This window comes from Sebastes fasciatus, chromosome 12 (genome assembly GCF_043250625.1).
Source record: "Sebastes fasciatus isolate fSebFas1 chromosome 12, fSebFas1.pri, whole genome shotgun sequence".
NCBI classification, from domain to species: Eukaryota; Metazoa; Chordata; class Actinopteri; order Perciformes; family Sebastidae; genus Sebastes; species Sebastes fasciatus.
In genome coordinates, this window is record NC_133806.1 from 694665 (window position 1) to 717681 (window position 23017).

The 23017-nt window shown below is 45.5% G+C and overlaps 1 protein-coding gene across 1 annotated transcript in view; it reads right to left on the reverse strand.

Annotated features, from left to right (window-relative positions):
* The window catches only part of LOC141779829 (CUB and sushi domain-containing protein 3-like), a 269514-nt gene that overhangs the window by 51562 nt on the left and 194935 nt on the right, over positions 1-23017 (reverse strand). The window contains exons 46-56 of the mRNA XM_074654862.1: positions 22021-22209; positions 21465-21611; positions 20084-20272; positions 16313-16498; positions 15345-15539; positions 14459-14632; positions 11220-11393; positions 10426-10599; positions 7673-7858; positions 6307-6480; positions 17-663 (exon numbers count right to left, since the gene is read on the reverse strand). Coding sequence (XP_074510963.1) covers positions 17-663; positions 6307-6480; positions 7673-7858; positions 10426-10599; positions 11220-11393; positions 14459-14632; positions 15345-15539; positions 16313-16498; positions 20084-20272; positions 21465-21611; positions 22021-22209 — 2435 coding nt within the window. The remainder of the gene's footprint in view (positions 1-16; positions 664-6306; positions 6481-7672; positions 7859-10425; positions 10600-11219; positions 11394-14458; positions 14633-15344; positions 15540-16312; positions 16499-20083; positions 20273-21464; positions 21612-22020; positions 22210-23017) is intronic.

The following is a 23017-nucleotide window of genomic DNA, read 5'->3' on the forward strand; positions in this document are numbered from 1 at the left end:
TAGGGACTTTAGTGACTTTAGCGACTTTAGGGACTTTAGGGACTTTAGTGACTTTAGGGACTTTAGTGACTTTAGCGACTTTAGGGACTTTAGGGACTTTAGTGACTTTAGCGACTTTAGTGACTTTAGCGACTTTAGTGACTTTAGCGACTTTAGGGACTTTAGTGACTTTAGCGACTTTAGGGACTTTAGCGACTTTAGCGACTTTAGCGACTTTAGCGACTTTAGCGACTTTAGCGACTTTAGGGACTTTAGTGACTTTAGGGACTTTAGTGACTTTAGCGACTTTAGCGACTTTAGCGACTTTAGTGACTTTAGGGACTTTAGTGACTTTAGCGACTTTAGTGACTTTAGTGACTTTAGCGACTTTAGGGACTTTAGTGACTTTAGCGACTTTAGTGACTTTAGGGACTTTAGGGACTTTAGCGACTTTAGTGACTTTAGGGACTTTAGTGACTTTAGCGACTTTAGGGACTTTAGGGACTTTAGCGACTTTAGTGACTTTAGGGACTTTAGTGACTTTAGCGACTTTAGTGACTTTAGTGACTTTAGCGACTTTAGTGACTTTAGTGACTTTTGTGACTTTAGTGACTTTAGTGACTTTAGCGACTTTAGCGACTTTAGTGACTTTTGTGACTTTAGCGACTTTAGCGACTTTAGCGACTTTAGTGACGTCCCCTCACTGAACGGAACAGCGATGATGGGTAAGGGTTATTATTTGGGTTATTTGGTACTGGTCCATCATCAGTGTACTTTATTCAAACATTCATCATCAGCCAAATGCAGATAAACCAGAAGAGTGCCCGTTGTGAAAACGCTGAAAGTGCTTCGAGCAGAGTAGAGTAGAGCAGAGCAGAGCAGAGTAGAGCAGAGTAGAATAGAGCAGAGTAGAGCAGAGTAGAGTAGAGTAGAGCAGAGTAGAGCAGAGTAGAGCAGAGTAGAATAGAGCAGAGTAGAGTAGAGTAGAGCAGAGTAGAGCAGAGTAGAATAGAGCAGAGTAGAGTAGAGTAGAGTAGAGTAGAGCAGAGCAGAGCAGAGTAGAGTAGAGTAGAGCAGAGTAGAGCAGAGTAGAATAGAGCAGAGCAGAGTAGAATAGAGCAGAGTAGAGTAGAGTAGAATAGAGCAGAGCAGAGTAGAGTAGAGTAGAATAGAGCAGAGTAGAGTAGAGTAGAGTAGAGTAGAGCAGAGCAGAGCAGAGCAGAGTAGAGCAGAGCAGAGTAGAGCAGAGTAGAATAGAGCAGAGTAGAGTAGAGTAGAGTAGAGTAGAGTAGAGTAGAGCAGAGCAGAGCAGAGCAGAGTAGAGCAGAGCAGAGCAGAGTAGAGCAGAGTAGAATAGAGCAGAGTAGAGTAGAGTAGAGTAGAGTAGAGTAGAGCAGAGCAGAGCAGAGCAGAGTAGAGCAGAGCAGAGTAGAGCAGAGTAGAATAGAGCAGAGTAGAGTAGAATAGAGTAGAGTAGAGTAGAGCAGAGTAGAGTAGAGTAGAATAGAGCAGAGTAGAGTAGAGCAGAGTAGAGCAGAGCAGAGCAGAGTAGAGCAGAGCAGAGCAGAGTAGAGCAGAGCAGAGCAGAGTAGAGTAGAGCAGAGCAGAGCAGAGCAGAGCAGAGCAGAGCAGAGTAGAGTAGAGTAGAGCAGAGCAGAGCAGAGCAGAGCAGAGCAGAGCAGAGTAGAGTAGAGTAGAATAGAATAGAGCAGAGTAGAGCAGAGTAGAGTAGAGTAGAGTAGAATAGAGTAGAGTAGAGTAGAATAGAGCAGAGTAGAGCAGAGCAGAGCAGAGCAGAGCAGAGTAGAGTAGAGCAGAGTAGAGTAGAGCAGAGCAGAGTAGAGCAGAGTAGAGTAGAGTAGAGTAGAGTAGAGCAGAGTAGAGCAGAGCAGAGCAGAGTAGAGCAGAGTAGAGTAGAGCAGAGCAGAGCAGAGTAGAGCAGAGTAGAATAGAGTAGAGTAGAGTAGAGTAGAGCAGAGTAGAATAGAGTAGAGTAGAGTAGAGTAGAGCAGAGCAGAGTAGAGTAGAGTAGAATAGAGCAGAGTAGAGTAGAGTAGAATAGAATAGAGCAGAGTAGAGCAGAGTAGAGTAGAGTAGAATAGAATAGAATAGAGCAGAGTAGAGCAGAGTAGAATAGAGCAGAGCAGAGTAGAGTAGAGTAGAGTAGAGTAGAATAGAGCAGAGTAGAGTAGAGTAGAATAGAATAGAGCAGAGTAGAGCAGAGCAGAGTAGAGTAGAATAGAGCAGAGTAGAGTAGAGTAGAATAGAATAGAGCAGAGTAGAGCAGAGCAGAGTAGAGTAGAGTAGAATAGAGCAGAGCAGAGTAGAGTAGAGTAGAATAGAATAGAGCAGAGTAGAGCAGAGTAGAGTAGAGTAGAATAGAATAGAGCAGAGTAGAGCAGAGTAGAATAGAGCAGAGCAGAGTAGAGTAGAATAGAGCAGAGTAGAGTAGAGTAGAATAGAATAGAGCAGAGTAGAGCAGAGCAGAGTAGAGTAGAGTAGAATAGAGCAGAGCAGAGCAGAGCAGAGCAGAGTAGAGTAGAGTAGAATAGAGCAGAGTAGAGCAGAGCAGAGTAGAGTAGAGTAGAGCAGAGCAGAGTAGAGTAGAGCAGAGCAGAGCAGAGTAGAGTAGAGCAGAGTAGAGTAGAGTAGAGTAGAGTAGAGTAGAATAGAGCAGAGTAGAGTAGAGTAGAATAGAATAGAGCAGAGTAGAGCAGAGTAGAGTAGAGTAGAGCAGAGCAGAGCAGAGCAGAGTAGAGTAGAGTAGAGTAGAGCAGAGCAGAGCAGAGCAGAGTAGAGTAGAGCAGAGCAGAATAGAGCAGAGTAGAGTAGAGTAGAATAGAATAGAGCAGAGTAGAGTAGAGTAGAATAGAATAGAGCAGAGTAGAGCAGAGTAGAGTAGAGTAGAATAGAGCAGAGCAGAGCAGAGCAGAGCAGAGCAGAGTAGAGTAGAATAGAGCAGAGTAGAGTAGAGTAGAGTAGAGTAGAGTAGAGTAGAGCAGAGCAGAGCAGAGCAGAGTAGAGTAGAGCAGAGCAGAGCAGAGTAGAGTAGAGTAGAGCAGAGTAGAATAGAGTAGAGTAGAATAGAGCAGAGTAGAGTAGAGTAGAATAGAATAGAGCAGAGTAGAGCAGAGTAGAGTAGAGTAGAATAGAGCAGAGCAGAGCAGAGTAGAGTAGAGCAGAGCAGAGCAGAGTAGAGTAGAGTAGAATAGAGCAGAGTAGAGTAGAGTAGAGTAGAGCAGAGCAGAGTAGAGTAGAGTAGAGCAGAGTAGAATAGAGTAGAGTAGAATAGAGTAGAATAGAGCAGAGTAGAGTAGAGTAGAGTAGAGCAGAGTAGAGTAGAGTAGAGCAGAGTAGAGTAGAGTAGAGTAGAGTAGAATAGAGCAGAGTAGAGTAGAGTAGAATAGAATAGAGCAGAGTAGAGCAGAGTAGAGTAGAGTAGAGCAGAGCAGAGCAGAGCAGAGTAGAGTAGAGTAGAGTAGAGCAGAGCAGAGCAGAGCAGAGTAGAGTAGAGCAGAGCAGAATAGAGCAGAGTAGAGTAGAGTAGAATAGAATAGAGCAGAGTAGAGTAGAGTAGAATAGAATAGAGCAGAGTAGAGCAGAGTAGAGTAGAGTAGAATAGAGCAGAGCAGAGCAGAGCAGAGCAGAGTAGAGTAGAATAGAGCAGAGTAGAGTAGAGTAGAGTAGAATAGAGCAGAGCAGAGTAGAGTAGAGCAGAGTAGAGCAGAGTAGAGTAGAGTAGAGCAGAGTAGAATAGAGTAGAGTAGAATAGAGCAGAGTAGAGTAGAGTAGAATAGAATAGAGCAGAGTAGAGCAGAGTAGAGTAGAGCAGAGCAGAGCAGAGTAGAGTAGAGTAGAATAGAGCAGAGCAGAGCAGAGTAGAGTAGAGCAGAGCAGAGCAGAGTAGAGTAGAGTAGAATAGAGCAGAGTAGAGTAGAGTAGAGTAGAGCAGAGCAGAGTAGAGTAGAGTAGAGCAGAGTAGAATAGAGTAGAGTAGAATAGAGTAGAATAGAATAGAGCAGAGTAGAGCAGAGTAGAGTAGAGTAGAATAGAGCAGAGCAGAGCAGAGTATAGCAGAGCAGAGCAGAGTAGAGTAGAGTAGAGCAGAGTAGAGTAGAGTAGAGCAGAGCAGAGTAGAGTAGAGCAGAGCAGAGCAGAGCAGAGCAGAGCAGAGCAGAGTAGAGCAGAGTAGAGCAGAGCAGAGCAGAGCAGAGCAGAGCAGAGCAGAGTAGAGTAGAGCAGAGCAGAGTAGAGTAGAATAGAGCAGAGCAGAGTAGAGTAGAGTAGAGTAGAGCAGAGTAGAGTAGAGTAGAGCAGAGCAGAGCAGAGCAGAGCAGAGTAGAGTAGAGTAGAGTAGAATAGAGCAGAGTAGAGTAGAGTAGAGTAGAGCAGAGCAGAGTAGAGTAGAGTAGAGCAGAGTAGAATAGAGTAGAGTAGAATAGAGCAGAGTAGAGTAGAATAGAATAGAGCAGAGTAGAGCAGAGTAGAGTAGAGTAGAGCAGAGCAGAGTAGAGTAGAGTAGAGTAGAGCAGAGTAGAGTAGAATAGAGCAGAGCAGAGTAGAGTAGAGTAGAGTAGAGCAGAGTAGAGTAGAGTAGAGCAGAGCAGAGCAGAGCAGAGCAGAGTAGAGTAGAGTAGAGTAGAATAGAGCAGAGTAGAGTAGAGTAGAGTAGAGCAGAGCAGAGTAGAGTAGAGTAGAGCAGAGTAGAATAGAGTAGAGTAGAATAGAGCAGAGTAGAGTAGAATAGAATAGAGCAGAGTAGAGCAGAGTAGAGTAGAGTAGAGCAGAGCAGAGCAGAGCAGAGCAGAGCAGAGCAGAGTAGAGTAGAGTAGAGTAGAGTAGAGTAGAGTAGAGCAGAGCAGAGCAGAGTAGAGTAGAGTAGAGCAGAGCAGAGTAGAGCAGAGCAGAGCAGAGCAGAGCAGAGCAGAGCAGAGTAGAGTAGAGTAGAGTAGAGCAGAGCAGAGCAGAGTAGAGCAGAGTAGAGCAGAGCAGAGTAGAGCAGAGCAGAGCAGAGTAGAGCAGAGTAGAGCAGAGCAGAGTAGAGTAGAGCAGAGCAGAGTAGGGTAGAGCAGAGCAGAGCAGAGCAGAGTAGAGTAGAGTAGAGTAGAGTAGAGTAGATGGAGGATTGGTGGACAATAACGGTCAAATATTTTGGCATTTAGGTACAATTTGAAAAACCCTGTAAGAGCTCCGCGGGGCTCTGGGTTGAGGGCAGCTGATAGCTTTTCTGTTTACTCTGAACTCCACACAGGCTGTAGCCAAATATCACACTAATGCCAGGACTGCAGGTTCTCCACCACGCTGGTGTGGTGTTCACTATCTAGTCCAAAATAAATAAATAAATCTGTCTGGAGCCGCAAAATGTAGAAGTCTAATGCAGTGAGGGCCAAAGAGACAATGTACGACGGAGTATTAGGGCCACATTGAGGGAAAACACATCTGAGATTTACACAATAAAGTCACAATATTACCAGAAAAAAAAAATAACTTTGTCGTACCGTCGTACCATAGACCTACAACAATGATCAATAAAAATGAAAATGTAAACAGTTATTAATTTCCATGTTAATAAATCCACTGGAGAGGAGCTGAAGAGACGCAGGTTGAAGAGACGCAGGTTGAAGAGACGCAGGTTGAAGAGACGCAGGTTGCTGACCTCTGACCTCTGGTCTAGCCAGATAGTTTAATAAAAACCCATTTCTATACTAACACCGCCCCGGCTGGCTCTAATACAACACAGTTTGATTGAATTTAGTTTGAGAAATGATATTTAATAATTGAACAGCAGCTTGTCTCTCCAGAATGTGTGTGTCCTTATTAGTGTGTCTAATCCTCAGAGATTGCTGTGAACCGTCCTCACTGGAACCTCTAGGAATAGTCCTCCTGAGAGCTGTTGACACTGTGACAGTGTGTTCGGTGGAGTATTAGGGGCATTGTTTCTCCAGAAACACAAAGATGTTGCTGCTGAATTTTTTAAAAGGCCTTTTTTAATGCCGTGAACAGCACAAACAGAATTCCATTAAACACTGTGATATCGGGGTGATGGCAGTAATCTCACACACAGATATCTCAAAGCCTGGGCAAATAGAAAACTCAACCTATCTGTGTGCTTCATATCTCTGGAAGTAAATATGTATTAATATGTCAGGGTGAACTCTGTGTGGGAAGCAGACGGAGGTAAAATGAGACTCTACTTTACAAACCAAACAACTGCCCGTCTCCAGCGTGCTGCTGCTGACAGAGTGAAGAAGAGACACTTCTGCTTCGTCGTGTGAATGTGTGCACGTATGCTTGTGTGTGTGCACGTGTATATCTGTGCTGGTGTACCTGAGCAGTGGGGCAGCGGGCCGCTCCAGTGTCCGTTCAGCTGACAGGTGAGTGATGAGTCTCCTATGAGCTGGCGCTCTCCGGAGCAGGAATAGCGCACCGTGGAGCCGAAGGTGAACTTCTCCCCGCTCATCACTCCGTGGGGGGGGGCACCTGGGAGGCTGCAGTCCACCTCTGCATGACAGACAGACAGACAGACAGACAGACACACAGACAGACACACAGGGAGGGAGGGAAGAAGATTATCAACGGATCAGTGAATGGATGGACGGATGTCTGTCGCATAGACGTTCCCAGTGATACTGAAAAGACGTTCCCACTGATACTGGAGAGACGTTCCCTCAGTTTCCTACTGCTAATAAATGTCTTACTGCTTCATCAGGAAGCAACAAGCAGTCCAGCAGCGTGTCTATCTAGAAGCAGCTCAGAGACGCTTGTGTTCAGAGAAGCATTTGAGGAGACGACTGCACCTTAAGACTAAAACACAACTACTTCACTTCATAAGTATTTTTCATAAAAAACATAATCTGATGTAATATTGTACATGCACTTAATAAAATGCTCTCTGGATTGTTTTCTAATTGGGTACACTACTTTATTACTATTCTTTTGACCTTCCAGATGTTGGTGGGTGATGTCTCTTCATCAGCTCAGTCTCCGAATGCAAAGGAAGTTTCAGTAAATCTCATTTCTTGACAAAGAGAGTCGGTGACGCCCGGAGACGTGAACAAACCTTTGAGACGGGCACTTCTGTGTATCTCCTTAATTACAATCCGTTTGATAAAGTAAACGGCGTGCGTCATCGCTCTTCATTAAATGAAGTGATTTCTGGGTTTGCTTTAGATCATTTCAGTAGAAATAGGTCGTTAGCGCCGGCGGGCTGGTTCAGAAGCAGAGTGCATGATGAGCCAGGTGTTTGAGAGCGACATTACAACCCCAGATAACCCCTACAGTTCAGAGAGGGTTGTTGTTAGAGTCGGAGCGCTTGGTTTGGAGGGAACATTAGCTATAGCCCGAACAACTGGCCCTATGACAGTTCTCCCATTTCTCAATTAGGCACAGTGCAACATAACCATCAGCCACTGGGGCAGCGAACATTACACAGATGCTCTCCGCCACGGCGTTTAGCAACTCCTACCATCTAAACTCTGGAAGCAAACGAGGACACAAACAAGGTTGTGGACACTCAATGGAGAGTGAAACTTCTCCTAATTCTTTATTTGCATCTCTTGTTAAGTGCATCAATTAATTAAGTGAAATGCAGTGATTACATGGAGAGGTGGCGAGGCTGATGCACTGAGCAGTGGACGGGGACGAGACAGATAAATACCGTTATATAATAACAGGATTAAAGTAGCTACTGTACCGATGCATTCGGGGAGAGGTTTGTCCCAGTGGCCCACCGGCTGGCAGGTGAGCACCGATGAGCCAAACAGGTAATATCCCGGGTTACAGTCGTAGAAGACCACGCTGCCGAACGTGAAGTTGCCGTGCTCGATCTTACTCTCACGGATAGAGTTGGCGGGGATGCCTGGATCTGTGCAGTTCACCACTGAGTGAAGAAAGAAAAGAAAGAGTTACCATCATGAATCATTCCATTAGTTTAATCAGAACCAGAGAATACTGACAGCAATCAAATCAACAGTTGTAACTGTAGAGATGTTTCAGGCTGACAGACGTTCTCCATGTAATGTCAGACTGTTGGAACGGCGTGGCTGGAGAACTAAAGGAGTCGTATCTGTGCTCTTAATCATCGGTGGGCTGTGATGTTGTAATAACGGTTAGCACGATTCTTCCTGGAAACGTTTCATACACATCAAGTTATTGTGGTTTTCACAGATAATGTAAATGAATTATTGATGTATGGTACAGGATAATACTGTTTACTTGAACCAGAGTGAATATTCACTTCCTGGCAGCGTTTCCAAACCGTCTTATGAATACTGTGTACGATCATCTCTGTCCATCATCAGGCTGCGGTGGCACTAGATGTTCAGATCACACCACTGCAGAGCAGCAGATTACATACAGCATGCAGTGATTATTATCTGAATTATGATCCTGTATAAAGTTATAATATTTAGATTATTTATGTGTGATGGGTTTCTATAAAGATAATCTCTACTGTAGTCACGTATACTATATACATATACATATCCCAGTATCTGGAGCAGCTGTATTCTGTCAACATGGCACAGAGTGAGAAACAGGACGTACAGTATAGTAACAGTCATCACTGGAGGTCTGACTGGTCTCCTCTGGTTGGATAGATACGATCTGTCAGCACGCTCACTGGTGAGATAATAATAGAGCCGTTGATATGACCTGATCACCGGCTGTTTCTTTATTCTACAAACAGGGAGACAAGTGAGTCCAGGCTATATTTAAACACTATAGCACCTAAAGCGTCCTTCCTCCTGAAGACAAAGGAACAAAGGAACATCTACTGTCATAAAGCATCCATCCAGGAAGCAGGTGAAGTCTCTGAAACTACGCTGCTGATGAGGTGGTTCAGACAGCTGAACGTAGACAAGGGTCAAGTTAAGTTCAGAGCAACATTACAATGAAATCAATAATGCAGATGTGCTGATCAGCTGGCTAACTGTGAGAGAAGCTTCCTGAGAACAAACAGACGGATTGTGACAGCGGGAGTCATGACAGTTTAATATGATTTCACTCTTCTGATCTGTTACCAGGTCCGTCTCCACGGTGCTATTCACAGTAATGAAAACTGTGTCTCTTCACATCTGACTGCCAACTCAACTCTGCGCCAAGAGGAGGGATACTTCTAAATGGGTAAAGTCTGGTAAACGTAGATCCAGAGGTAGCAGACCAATTAAAGACACAATGGATATCACTTAAATGCACTTCTTTAATTGTGTTTTAATGACGGCTTCCTGATCTCTTACCTTGTTTTATAGAAGGTTTAAAGCCAGTTAAGATCATATCTATCTACATCTACCACATCCTAACAAGTTGCATCTTCAAGGCTAATATGAAAAAGCTCTTTTTCCAAGCAATATTAAAATAAATAGCTTCCATCATTCTGCGCATTACTACCGTCGCTTTCCATTTTATTCTGGAGTAAATAATGTAAATGGAATTATTTCCGGTCTAAATGATTTTGGGAACACCAGAACCCATTCCTCTGTTCCGGTCCCACCAGACGTCTGGAGAGCTGCAGATTGGAAACACACCACTAATGAGAATAACCTGTGAGAACTCAAATTGGACACACCTAAAACACAGCCCCCATCTCACACTCCCAATAAGATCCCTTCACTAAATGTACTCGCAGCTTTCTCGCCTTCAAAGTAATCTCTCCCTGCAGCAAAGCCTCTCGGTAGAAACTGCCAGTAGAATTGTAGAACCAATTCCCCGTTTCCTCTCCTCTTTCCATACATCCTGCTGCTGGCTGGTTATTGCTGTTTCCCTGCTCTCGCTCGGAGGCAGAGGGCTCCAGATGTTGCTGCATAATGCTTCACTCAGAGAAGTAGAACAGACAGTGACTTCTCTCTTTCTAATCAATAAACATGTGGACACTACCTCTATCCAATCTGCCTCTGTGTCTGTGCATGCTGGCGGTCACCGGCCGCTGATTCCTGAATGATCACGATACATCTGCCGAGTTCTCGTGGTCATCCTAGCCTCGGATTCCTGAACCGTCACAAAGCACCTGCAACATTTCATTCAGTCCCAACACTTTAGCTGGATCCTGCTTCCGCTCGCTGGCAGCTACCTGCTCCACCGACGGCTGGCCCGATTCACAGGAGTAGAATCAGATAGAAGCGGCTTCTGTTATCAAATATTAAAAGACTCATAGCTGTAGTGATACTCTAAGATGTTCCCTCTTCACAAAGGGATCATTGCAGATGCTTAATGAGATGCTTAAGCTGCTGCCTCCACATTCTTGTACTAATTCTTGCTTGTCATTCCTGTCTGTCTCGCCTCCTCCTGAGGAGATGTCTGTGGTTTGAACCTCAGCTGAAGATGCTGGCAGAGACAAGCAGCTTTTTAGTTCAACTGTCAAGACACATCTGCATCCTTCTGATCCTTTAAGTCAGTCCAGCTGCCAATCATTTCTCCGTCGTACAGGAGAGCCCCGTAGCCGGACTTTACCTCTGCATGTCGGCGGCTGGCGGCTCCACTGGCGGCTGGCCTGGCACTGGGCGGTGGACGGCCCCTCCAGGGTGTAGCCTTTGTTGCAGGAGAAACGCACCACGTCGTTGTAGTTGAAGCCGTCGCCTGTGGTGCGGCCATAGATAGGGCTACCTGGGTGGCCGCATGTGACAGCTGACGTTGACACGCATCACCCGCGGAGGTGTCGGAGAGGAGGATGGAAGATGAAAGGCAGAAAGGGAAGGTAAAGGGGGAGGGGGGTACAGAGTGTGAAGAAAGAGAGAGACAATAAGGGAGACAGATGAAATCCAATAAGCGTGATCGATAGGTGCCTTACAGTGACACCCATCATAGGAATATCATTATCATATAATTAACCTCAGAGGACAACGGGCTAATGAGGAATCAGGACGTGATCTGGATCGGGGAAAGGATAAACAGCACATCTCACATTCCATCGATAGGTGACGGAGAGATTGAGCATCACATTATGAGGATATGAATCAACTATCGACCATAAAGCTGAAGGAGGAGCAGGATGCTTTTTAACAGAGTTACATCTTTAAGAAGCTAAAAACATTCTTATTTAGTGATTTATTTTAACAATGCAATCAAATCATCACATCTTCATTAACCCTTTCTCTCTGGTGAATAACAGTTTACATATTCACTGCTTCCTTTAATAGATATAAACACACTCTTTCCATCTGAACAGCAGCGTCTCCGGTGAGATGGAACACACGTGATCCTGTCACAGTCAACGAGGCAGTGAGGATGGGTGTTAAAGTACTCACAGATACAGACTGGGAGCTGTCCAGACCAGTTGTGGTCCTGCTGGCAGATCCGTACCGAGGAGCCGATGAGCCTGAATCCAGGGTTGCATTGATAAACCACTGTGTCTCTGTAACCGAAGTTTTCCCCGATCACCTGGCCGTTCACGATCTGCTCTGGAACACCACAGTGACCGGCTGCAGGACAAACAGACAGGACTGTAACATGCAGTAACTTAATGGTTAGTGCTCTTTCTCAACAACATGAGGGAATTCTTCAGTAATGGAGATGATGACAACATCCTGTAATACTGGTAGTGTTTGGTATTAAAGGAGTAGTCGGGGTGTTTCTCAGTGGGGTAGTATGAGGCCTTTATCCCTAGTCGGTGTATTACCGACAGTAGGTGACGTTTGGTTCAACCCCAGTCGTGCAGCAAAATGTATTTTGCCCACCTAAAAATATCCGTATAAGTTATGCTATATTTATATATTTATATATCTTTTGGTGAATCCGAACCAAAGTCACACAATAACAGGAACAAACTAACGGACTGAGGCGGCGGTAGACCGGCAGCCTCCGTGTTCTCCGAGGTTAAACTAGAGTCTGGTGGCTGTGGTGAGAGCAGAGATAACCGTTTCAGTACCTGTCACAAACATAGACTGTATAGCTGCATCACGGCAAGGTAACCTGGCAAACTACTCTAAATATAGCGTACACTTAAACAGGTAGTGATTCTTTTAGGTGGTTAAAATAAGTTTTGCTGCCGCCCCCCCGTCGACAGCAGCTTTGCTTCCTGTCTGCTTCTCTAAACTGGAGGCGTGCCGACCGTCATCTACTGCTGGTAATCCACTGACTATAGATGAAGTACCTCATACAACCCCACTGAGAATCACCAAACTATCCCTTTAATGACACTCTGCTGTCTGAACAGTATTCAGCTGTAGCTGATGTGGGGGTCCAGTTTTTACACTTATTCAAATCTCTGTTTATCCCAGCCGATCAGTCATGAAGTTCAGCTTTCTGCTGTTTGGAATAAGAGCGTCCGGTGAACTAATGGACGACAGTTTGCAGGGCAGAAACACAGTTTTGATTGCGTTACCATGTTTGAATAACTTTGCATTTTGACAACTGTATTAAAGAATGAAATGAGGAAACTGGTGATTTAAAAGGTCTTAGAATTACAATGCTGGCAAACAAAATTAGTTTGTGTATTCATGAAACATATTGGATTTGAAACGCAGCTCATTATCTACGAATTATTTTTTCTAAATTCATATTGGCTGCAGCTTCTCTTCTGGTGATAAGTCAGCTCTTCTCATCTACAGTAGACGGAGAGACGCATGTGAAACTCCTCAGAACTCGGTGCAATACGCTCATGCACGTAATCGTATTACTTTCAGCTACAATAAGTTCCTTTCAGAGAGGAGGAATCTCGCTGAGATTTCCACTGACACTTAAAACCGGGGAAATTGCCGCTGACTGCGAGTCTGATTTCCCTAATTCACTCGTGCACCCAGAAAGTCAGCCGAGCGTTTTATTATCACACTCCAGTTGAGAGCAGCCAGATTCTATGAAGATAGCGCTGAAGTAGGCGACTACAGCGAGAGATCCCCGGCTATGTTAACCCTGACAGTCATCTCACTAGACCAGCAGAGAGGTGCCCTTCTTTTAATGAACCCAACCAATCTGGTGCAGCGGCGCTGATAAACGGACCGCTGCGTCTGCCAGGAGAACCGTCACAGTCTGCTGCTGCGTGGGTTTGAATGCGGCTCAAGTAATTACGCATGTCTCATTTTCTTCAACAGTACAGAGCTGAGATGAGCCGCGGTGCTGAGATGAGCCGCGGTGCTGAGATGAGCTGAGATGAGCTGAGATGAGCCGCGGTGCTGAGATGAGCCGCGGTGCTGAGATGAGCTGAGATGAGCTGAGATGAGCCGCGGTGCTGAGATGAGCTGCGGTGAGCTCAGCTGGAGCACATCTTCTTGTTTAGATATCTTAACAGCTCAAATTGTGCCGGTGCAGCTTGGCGAGTGTCTCCAAGTTTCAGGCCAGCTGTGGCTGCTGGAGCTGCTCTCTCACATTTAGCACCCAGGTTTTACTGTAGGCTCCGATCTAGGGATGTCGCGATACCAGAAATCTAGTAGTCCATACCAATACCAGTGAATTTACACGATTCTCGATACCAAATTCGATACCACGGTAAAAAAAAAACAATAAATCCCATGTAATGTGTACATGTGTCTATACTGTATATATCCTCAGATTGCAGTAGTTTAAATTCACTGATATGGGGACATTTCACCGGGTAAAGGCTACCAGAGGGGGGACCAAGTCCCAAGTCAAGTCTCAACTCAGGTCTCAAGTCCTCAACAGGTCATATGAGCTCTTCATCACATGCAACGTCATTCTAACAGCAGAGTAACTGGATCCAACTGGTGCTCAGTAACACAACAGTAGTTCTTCATTGATTGGATGCTGTTGGTTTGGTTAAACTAAGAGGATCTGGGGAGTTCAGTGTAAGATAATCAAATGCAAGCCTCAATAACATTCACCGGAAATACAGAGAGAGATTAGCAATAAGCAACAAAAGATAGAAATTCAGTTTGTTCAGTTCAGTTTTTTCCCCACGAGTGAGTCCTCTTCTGGAACGTAAAGGATCTCTGGAACTCGCCGCTGCATGGCGCTGTGTTGTGTGTAAATCTCCGACAGAGAGAGCGGAGGACAGAAGCAGCCGCATGTTGTTACTTGGCGGGTGTTAACTTCGGACCCTGAAGGCATCGTACGGTACCGTCGTTACTGTAGAAAACCAGTACCGTCACGTTTGTAGAGTTTTGGCATCGACTTGGTTCGACTTGGTTCTCGTGACGTCCCTACTCCGATCCACTAGTTGCCAAAAAACTGTTTTACCTTCTGATGATTATTGAGATGTCTGAACCAGTGTGATGTCTGAACCAGTGTGATGTCTGAACCAGTGTGATGTGTGCCAGCCCAAAGGAAAATAGAAAGTGTGAGCGAGCAGCAGCATGATGTCAGAACCAGACGACACAGAACTGTACACCTCTCTAAATGCTTCTGATAACGGTCCATACTCACTTAGCAACAGAACCCATTACAGCACCCTCTGCTCCACCATCTGGTTCTACTCTGGGCATGTTGGCCCAACCCAACGCTCACATCCTGTCTGAACAGATCGCCAGCAGGGTTTGACCCGGGTCAAAGGCTGTCCTTTATAAGGTTAAAGAGAACATTAGAGCCTGCTTACCCAGGCACTGAGTCTCCATCCCGCTCCACAGGCCGGACAGGAGACACTCTCGGACTGCAGATCCAGTCAGAACGTAGCCGAGGTTACAGTTGAAGATGGCTGACGCTCCGAACGTAGTTTGGGTCCCAATTTTCTTCCCATTAGGAGGAGTGGGCAGATCCCCACAGGACATGACTGCAATAAGATGAAGAAGATAGTCAGAGGAGGACGAGGATGGAGGAGGCACAGATTAACAGAGAGAGAGAGGGAGAGATGGAAGTTGGCTTACATCTTCAGAGTCAATGGCAGAGCACAGTCATTTACACCCATCTCAGCGACCTTAATGCGATAAAAGAGTGACCTGTACTATTTCACGGGGAGGATAATGATGGTGTTTGCCTTTGTACCAACATCTTTCATCATGCTGGTTGGCGTCTCCCTTCGCCATTACGCAGGCTATTCAGCTCTTTTGCTACTCAAATAGTCGCTCCCATGGCAGCACAGAAAAGCTTTTATTTCCCCATTCCTGCAATAAACAATCTCCATCCGAGGCAGAGACGGGAGCAGGTAAAGAGTACCGGAGTGCATCACGGAGCTGTTGATTAAGTGAGCTGTGGATACGCCATTCATTCTTCAAGTCTGGAGATGTTGCATCCTATGAATCTAGTGTTCCTGAGGCGAGGCGGGACGGACACTTTTCAATTTTACTGGATACAAATGTTCAAATCATTTCTATTCTATCTTTCTGATGAAACTAATGAAACACGTCGACAGCGTGTTACATGCGTGACTCCACCGATATTTGATCTATCGTGATAATGCAATTCCTTTTGGTTCAAAAGTTACATTTCACATGAATCTGTGTTGATGTTTCTGTGTCGTCGTTGCAGCAGAAGAAGTCACTCACTTCTACAACGAGGCCTCTCGCTCCTCCAGCTCCACACCCCATTGGCCAGACACTGGATGTGGGCGGGGCCAACGCGGTAGTACCCAGGGTTGCAGGTGAAGATGATTTTAGTTCCGTACTCGTAGTGCGAGCCGTTGACGATCCTCCATTTGCCGTGGTCCAGAGAGAAGGAGCTGAGGCTGGGACACATGATGACTGAGCCAACAAACAGAAAGCGTTGTTAGTTTTGGATTATCCAAATGGACTGTTCCAATGTTCTCTCTTATCCCTTGTACACACACTGCTAAGTCAGAACCAGTAAACATGTGTAACAAGCCAGCCGTGTAGAAGAAACACAGATCTCAATCATTAGAACAGACTCATCCATGCAGCATGAAACTGTTCTGCAGAGACTCTATAGAAATAGAGAAATAGAGAAATAAGCTTTCCACTACAAAGCTGTTTATGAGTTGGAACTCTCTAAAAACCAAATGAGTTTCAAAACAAAGTCTGCCTCCCTTCTAGCTGTGAGACGGATCCGGTACCCAGCAGGGACTAAACGCTGGTCTCAGTGGTAAACAACGCCGTCAATCACTCCTCACTCCGACTGGAGAACTACGAGGAGTAGCTCTGGCATGTAAAACACTCACATCTCCTCTCAGCTCTTATCCTCCCCTTCATCCATCCCTCTTATCATCACTACCCAACAACTTAGTGTTGTTGTGATGAAACCCCAACCGCTGGTTCTGTTGGGACTGCAGTCCATACTCCGTAACACCTTCCATTACAGCACCGTGTTCTGTTAGAACTCTTTGATATCCCACAACTTCTCCAGAGGATTACACTATTCCTGCCTCCGACACAGCTGTCAAAAATCCAAAATCAGTGTCTTCTCCGTAACTCTTTCCTGTTCTCCTTCCCACTGCTCAACCGTGTGATGGGTTCTTACGGTTACCCCTCCACCTCCTCTCCATGCCCCCCCTACTCACCGATGCATCGGGGTATCTTGTTGTGGTTGCTCCAGGTGCCGTCTGGCTGGCAGACTGTGGTCGTCAGCTCTTTGGAGGAGAGCCGGTAGCCGCCGTTGCAGAAGTAGGTCACCCGTGTGCCGACGGAGTAATCAGTAGCGAGCACACCTCCGTTCACTGGCGCGCTGGGCACACCGCATGACACAGCTGCAGGCGGCAAGAGGACGGTTGTCAACACACATGTTTGTGCACAGGACAAGACACATACTGTACTGGAGAGATTAACACAAGCAGGAACACACTCAGTTAAACAGGATGTATATGCACATAGACAGTGTTTGGTACACGTGTACTTCCACCAGCGCTGGGAGTGCAACCCCTTTGTGGTACACAAGCAATGTCAAGTGTTTGATTTACACCAGCAGCTAGGTGTTACTCTGTTATTCTCCTTTTAAATGGTTCCAGTTTTAGCGAGTTAAAAACCCAAATAAGTGCTCAGCGCTGACATTGAACGCCCCGGTGGAATTGTGACAACAGACTTCTCTCCCAGCAGACACTTTGACAGTCGCAGCAGGGAAAGCACAGCTGCAATTAATAACATTAATAAGGACTGCATTCAACATAGTGGAGCGGAGCCACATTCCTGGGATTGTGAATGCTGGCTGAGGGGGGGGGCTTTACTGGAGCACTTAATGGAACTGAGCCTTCATTAACCAAATGAGTTGCACCTGCTTCTCCCACTATGACAAGTCAAAAAGTCTGTTCCAGGGGTCACTGCAGAGGTGTGACAGTCAACACCCCCCAACGTATCTATAATAATGATGCTGCAGCGCTGCACTCACGTCAACACTAAACCAGTCATCTGCTGTTATACTGTATATATTATATATTACAGGTCACTGAATACATAAAGCTCTTGAAACATCCATGAAAGTCTTATATATATAGATATATAGGAGCGGCACCTCGAGGGAAAACAGCATCCAGCCACCTCTGAGCTGAAGCAATCTAACACTCTGCAGAGACGGTGTTAGCACAAATACAGTCCTCAGACATCTTCCAAGGTTTTAGAACACGTTCATGTTAGAAAGTTACTGACTTGGTCCCTCCTATTAAACCAAGACAAAGAAACTCACAGACACATCTGGGATGATATTTCATCCTCTTTGTTTTCATTTGTCAGCAGGTTGACCTGAAAACACCATGACTAGTACATGGAACTAGTTCAGCAGTAGAGCTGCAACGGTTAATCCATTTATTCAATTAATCACCATCTATTCTGATGATCCATTAATCGATCGGAGAGTCATCTTTTAAGAAAACAAAGTAGGGCTGTCAATTGATTCAAATATTTAAAGGGACTGTTTGTAACTTCTAACACGTATAAATCATTGCTGGTCGGTGTCTCATGGTCTCTCGTGTGTCTCTGCTGTTCAGACTCAGACTCCAACACAAACTACAGTGAAGCACCAAAACCTCTTGGTTGTATCTAGTGATACAGACGCTGACTCTAGTTGACTTAACGGCCACAGGTGAAGCTGTTAACAAGACATTTAGGATTCTTACAAACAGTCCCTTTAATTATGATTAATCACATGATGTCCATAGTTTTTATCTGATCAAAATGAACCGTAAAGGGAGATTTGTCACGTATTTATTGCTCTATACTTTATAAGAACACTTGAGGTCAAAATGAAGCTTAACTGGAGCGTTATTTCGCCTCCTTCGTGACGAGCTAGGCTATGACATGGTTGGTACCGATGGATTCATCAGGTCTTCTGGTTTCATATGATACCAGTATCTTCACTCGAGATTTAAAACTAAAAACTGTGTTAAAGAAATTAGTGGCAAATTAAAACAAATCTGCGTTAACCCGTCATTATGGCTTCGACAGCCCTAAAGAAAGTCTAAATCCTCTGATTGCAGCTTCTTAAAGTGAATATTTCTGGTTTCTCTCCTCCTCTCTGACAGTAGACTGAAGATCTTTGAGTTGTGGACAAAACAAGACATCTGAGGACGTCATGTTGGGCTTTATGGGAAACACTCATCAACATCTTATAGACCAAACAACTAATTGACAGGACAGATTTGTGAACAATGAGAGTAATAGTTATTTGCAGCGCTCTTCAGCAGCAGCTCTTCCTACGAAGCACTGACACACAGTAACCCTCCACACAGTAACCCTCCACACAGCGCCCGTCCTTGCCCCTCCACCCAGTGAATCTGGGTTACTGTGGCCTCAGAGCTCACACCAGACAGAAAGCTCCAGATAGAAGGTTTCAAGGTGTTTATCATCAGAGCCGAGTCAGAGGCAGAGCAGGGGGGGGAGGGGGGAGACCAACATCTGCAGGGCCAGACTAAATGGGAACAGTTATGCAAACACACACACATGATAAAGTGGAGCAGCGGCGGTGGCTGCACGCTGTGGAACATCAAAAGGTAGGAATCTGCCAAAATGGCCTGGAGCCGTCACGTCCCCCCCCCAGAGAATCAATCACATTCATTTGTGAGTTCTGCTAAATCACAATCTAACAGATGCTCATCACACTGAACACGTCTACACATGCTGATGGAACGGTTCAATGTTAGAACGGTGAAGCTTCAGTTTCAGCTCATTGAGATGAGGATGGATTCATAAACTGGACATTCTCAACATATCACAATACTGTAATGTAATCCACCATCTAGTCCAGCGCTCAGCAACCTTTACTGTCTAAAGAGTGTCTGGAGCCACAAAACATGTGATCACTGTGATGAAGGTAACTCAGTTTATAGTCTAAGTATATAGTATATCAGTCTAATGCAGTGAGGGCCAAAGAGACAATGTACTACGGAGTATTAGGGCCACATTGAGGGAAAACACATCTGAGATTTACACAATAAAGTCAGAATATTACGAGAGAAAAAGAAAATAACACATAAAATTACTACTTTATAATATTATGACTTTATTCTCATAATCTCAGATTTATTTTTTTCCTCAATGTGGCCCTAATACTCCGTCGTACCGTCGTACCATAGACCTACAACAATGAGCAATAAAAATGAAAATGTAAACATTTATTATTCATTAATTTGTTTTAAACCCACAGAGAGCCTCTGGAGAGGAACTGAAGAGCCACAGGTTGCTGACCTCTGACCTCTGACCTCTGACCCCTGTACTAGCAGCGTCTGTATGGATATATGAGTTCGGCCACGGTTGGTTTGTGTGCTTTGGATTTGCCTCCTGCAGTCACCGGAGTGAGGGGATTAATCCCAGGTGTGAAGTGTTGTTAAATCATTTTTAAAGTACATGACATACATATTTTGATTTCACTGCATCATGATAAAATGCAATCGAGCTCCCCATCTGTTGCCGCTCGCTGCTGTGTGAGTGTGTGTGTGTGTGTGTGTCTGTGCTAGTGCGTGCGATCATGCGCACGTAAATGCACACATTTCACATGTGCGCATCAAAGAACCCAATTAGTTGAGTGAGCCCCGACAGCAGCAGACGCTGCATGCTAATGGAGAGTTAGCCAAAGTAATTTGAAGAAGTGGAAATTGACAGAAGAAGGGAGGATTGATTTCTGTTTCCTTTCCAGCTGACAGGCTGCTGGCTCTCCATCAGGCCCGACTCAGCTCAGCCGCTAACAACACAGGAAGAAGGCTCGGGCCGAGACACTCGGCCGCCTTAAAGCGCCCGCCCGTCTGCCTGCTGAGCGTGGGGGGGGTGCAGACGCAGTGACCAGAAGAACAGGGAAAGAGGCGAAGCTGAAGCTGGGAATAAAAGGCTGCCAGAGCCGATGTGCTCACCTTGACAGGCGGGGACCGGCGCGTCCCAGGCGTAGTAGCCGTAGGTGGTCTTCTTGCACACGGCCGTGCCCTTTCCGATCAGCTTGTAGCCCCTGTCGCACGCCCAGCGCACCATGCTGTTCAGATGACCCCCGGTCTGGCTCACTACGAAGCCGTGCTGTGGGGAGTCGGGGGTACTGCAGTACATGGCTGCAAGAGATGGAGGAAGAAAGAGAGAGGAACAGGAGACGAGGTGAGGAGGAAGTCCAGCAGACGACATAGAGAACAGATAAGCAGATGTTTACAGGGAGGAGAGAAATAAAGGGATGAGAGGCATTAACTACGCTCCTCTAGAGGAACACTCAGGTGAACCTTTTAGTCACAGTGAGGCTCCATTTGAAATGCAGAAGGATAATGAGGGAAAACGCCTGAGGAGTGTCACATCTATTTAGCACTCGGGCCGTGTGCCACACAGCAGAGGAAGTCCTCACAATCACATTATTACTATTCCTCTCCTGGACATATTCAATTGGATTTAACACATGCACTACTTTCTCCCCTAGCCTTCCTTCCCCCTCATCTTACAGCCCATCGAACACAAGAAAAAGGTGAATTTGATTTCCAGAATCTGAGCGCCGGATGGCCGACGGGACGGGACGGGGGGGCGGGCCTCGTGCTTCACAGACGCTGTCAAACATTCCTTCAAATCAGCATGACAGGGAGATAGCATGTGATAGCACACACTGGGCTTTCAGTCACTTCCTGTTCAAGTCAATCAAGTCAAGCAGGAGTTTTCTTTACAAAATTCATCGCACCGCCTGGCTTTCACAGGAACACTCTGGAGGATTCAACATAATGGAGACGCAACATGAAAAATGAATGTCTTTTGTGCTTTTTTCATTATTATTGATGCATTTCAAATGGAAGAAGATTCCCTATGCTGCTCTTGCTTAGCACCACTTGCTTTATTAAAGAGCCAATTAAGAATTTAAAACCTGTTTTTAAATGAAGGAGTGCGACGCAGCATGGAAGCCGAACAGCGACTCTCTTCCTGCCTCTCGCTTTCTGCCCGTGAACACGTCTCCTATTGTGAGCCATTATCATTTCTGTGCAAATTCAAAGTATTTTTTGCAAATTAACTGATATTAAAAACTCAATAAATAATATCCTGGAGCAATCACAGCACACTGTGATCAAAATCATGGGGTCACATTGAATCCACAGCGATGAGCAGTCGCTGCAGCAGAGCCTGTGTTTAGTGTTGAAGTGTCTTTACGGGGCCAATGAGCAGTAAACCCATGACTTTTATCACTTTCTGTACTTTAGAGGCAAAATAGATTCAATTAGCACTAATAAAAAAAGAGAGTATGATTATAAGCTGGATACATACTTTGATACTCACCCACGTATCTGATGTGGAAGCCGCGTCGGTTGGTGCCGTGATCAGAGGACCAGCGCAGCAGGAGCTGGTGGCCTGTGGTGGTCAGGCTGAAGGGCGTCTCAATGTCACCGCTGAGTGATGCCAGGTTCTGGCTGTAGATGTTGGGACCTGAACACAGATACACACACACACACACACACACACACACAATATCACAGAAAAAGAACTGCGTCAGAAACAAGCATTCATGTAGACGGACGTGAACACGCATCCATTCATAAATACATAGCAGTAATTACAGAGATCACCTAATATCCAGAACATTTCTAAATGACTAATCAACCATACGGTAACATTTATTATACTGAACACGGGATTGGAACAGAAGAAGAAGAAGAAGAAGAAGAAGAAGAAGAAGAAGAAGAAGAAGAAGAAGAAGAAGAAGAAGAAGAAGAAGAAGAAGAAGAAGAAGAAGAAGAAGAAGAAGAAGAAGAAGAAGAAGAAGAAGAAGAAGAAGAAGAAGAAGAAGAAGAAGAAGAAGAAGAAGAAGAAGACCAAACCTTCCAGCAGAACTTACCATCAAATATTTCCAAGATGTCAAACTCCTTCTCCGTCTGGAAGAGCTCAAAGTGCAGAGTCATGTTGTAACCCTTCTCCACGTTGATCAGCCACGAGCACATCTGGAGGTTGGGGTAGTGATCGGGGAAGCCCGGACTCAGGATCACCCCCGTTGAGTCGAAACGCACCTCGTGGGCTGGACATTGGACTGGAAGGAGAGAAACAATACATATATATGTATATTTAGTATTAGAGGAAGACAAGCAGACAGGTTGGAAGAGGGAAATGAAAACCTGGTGGAGGCATCAGAGGTAGAGGAGAGGGAGGGGAAGGCACAATTAGAGACACGGCAGGATGAAGAGAGGGGAGGAAAGACAGCGACGCTCCACCGTGACGGCAGAAATTACACAGAGAATAACTAGTCCTGAAACAATCACACTCCAGACACACTGATACGGCTCCTATAGAGGCTGAGCTGGGGAGTCTGCTGCTGTCACCATGCACCTCCTCCCATATCTATCCATCCTCTGACATAAGCGGTGTGGAACGATATATACATACTTCACTAAAGTGTATGTCATCACTGCGAGGTTGCTGCCGTATTTATTCCTAGATGGAGTGTTAATGGAGCAGCTACGATGTTAGCATAGCCTGGCACTGATCCATCCAGACTCCATTCAGAAAACAAGCATTTTAAAAGTTGTCTGCTTGTCGTCATGAACAAAGCTGCAACAGAGGTTATATCTGGAGGACAGCGAGGCAAAAATGAGCTTGGCGCTTGGTGTGAATGCACGGTAACACAATACGAAGCACAACATAACGTAACTTAAAGGAGACATGGAACCGCTGACACGCTCCCCAGAAAACATCAACACAGAACTGTTCTCCGCCTTTTCATTTAGAAAGAGCAACGACCAATGAGGAGACTCCAACAGTCAGCCGACCAATCCTGTAACCTCATCAGTCAGTCAGTCAGTCAGTCAGTCAGACAGTGACAGACCTTTGCCTTTGTAGGG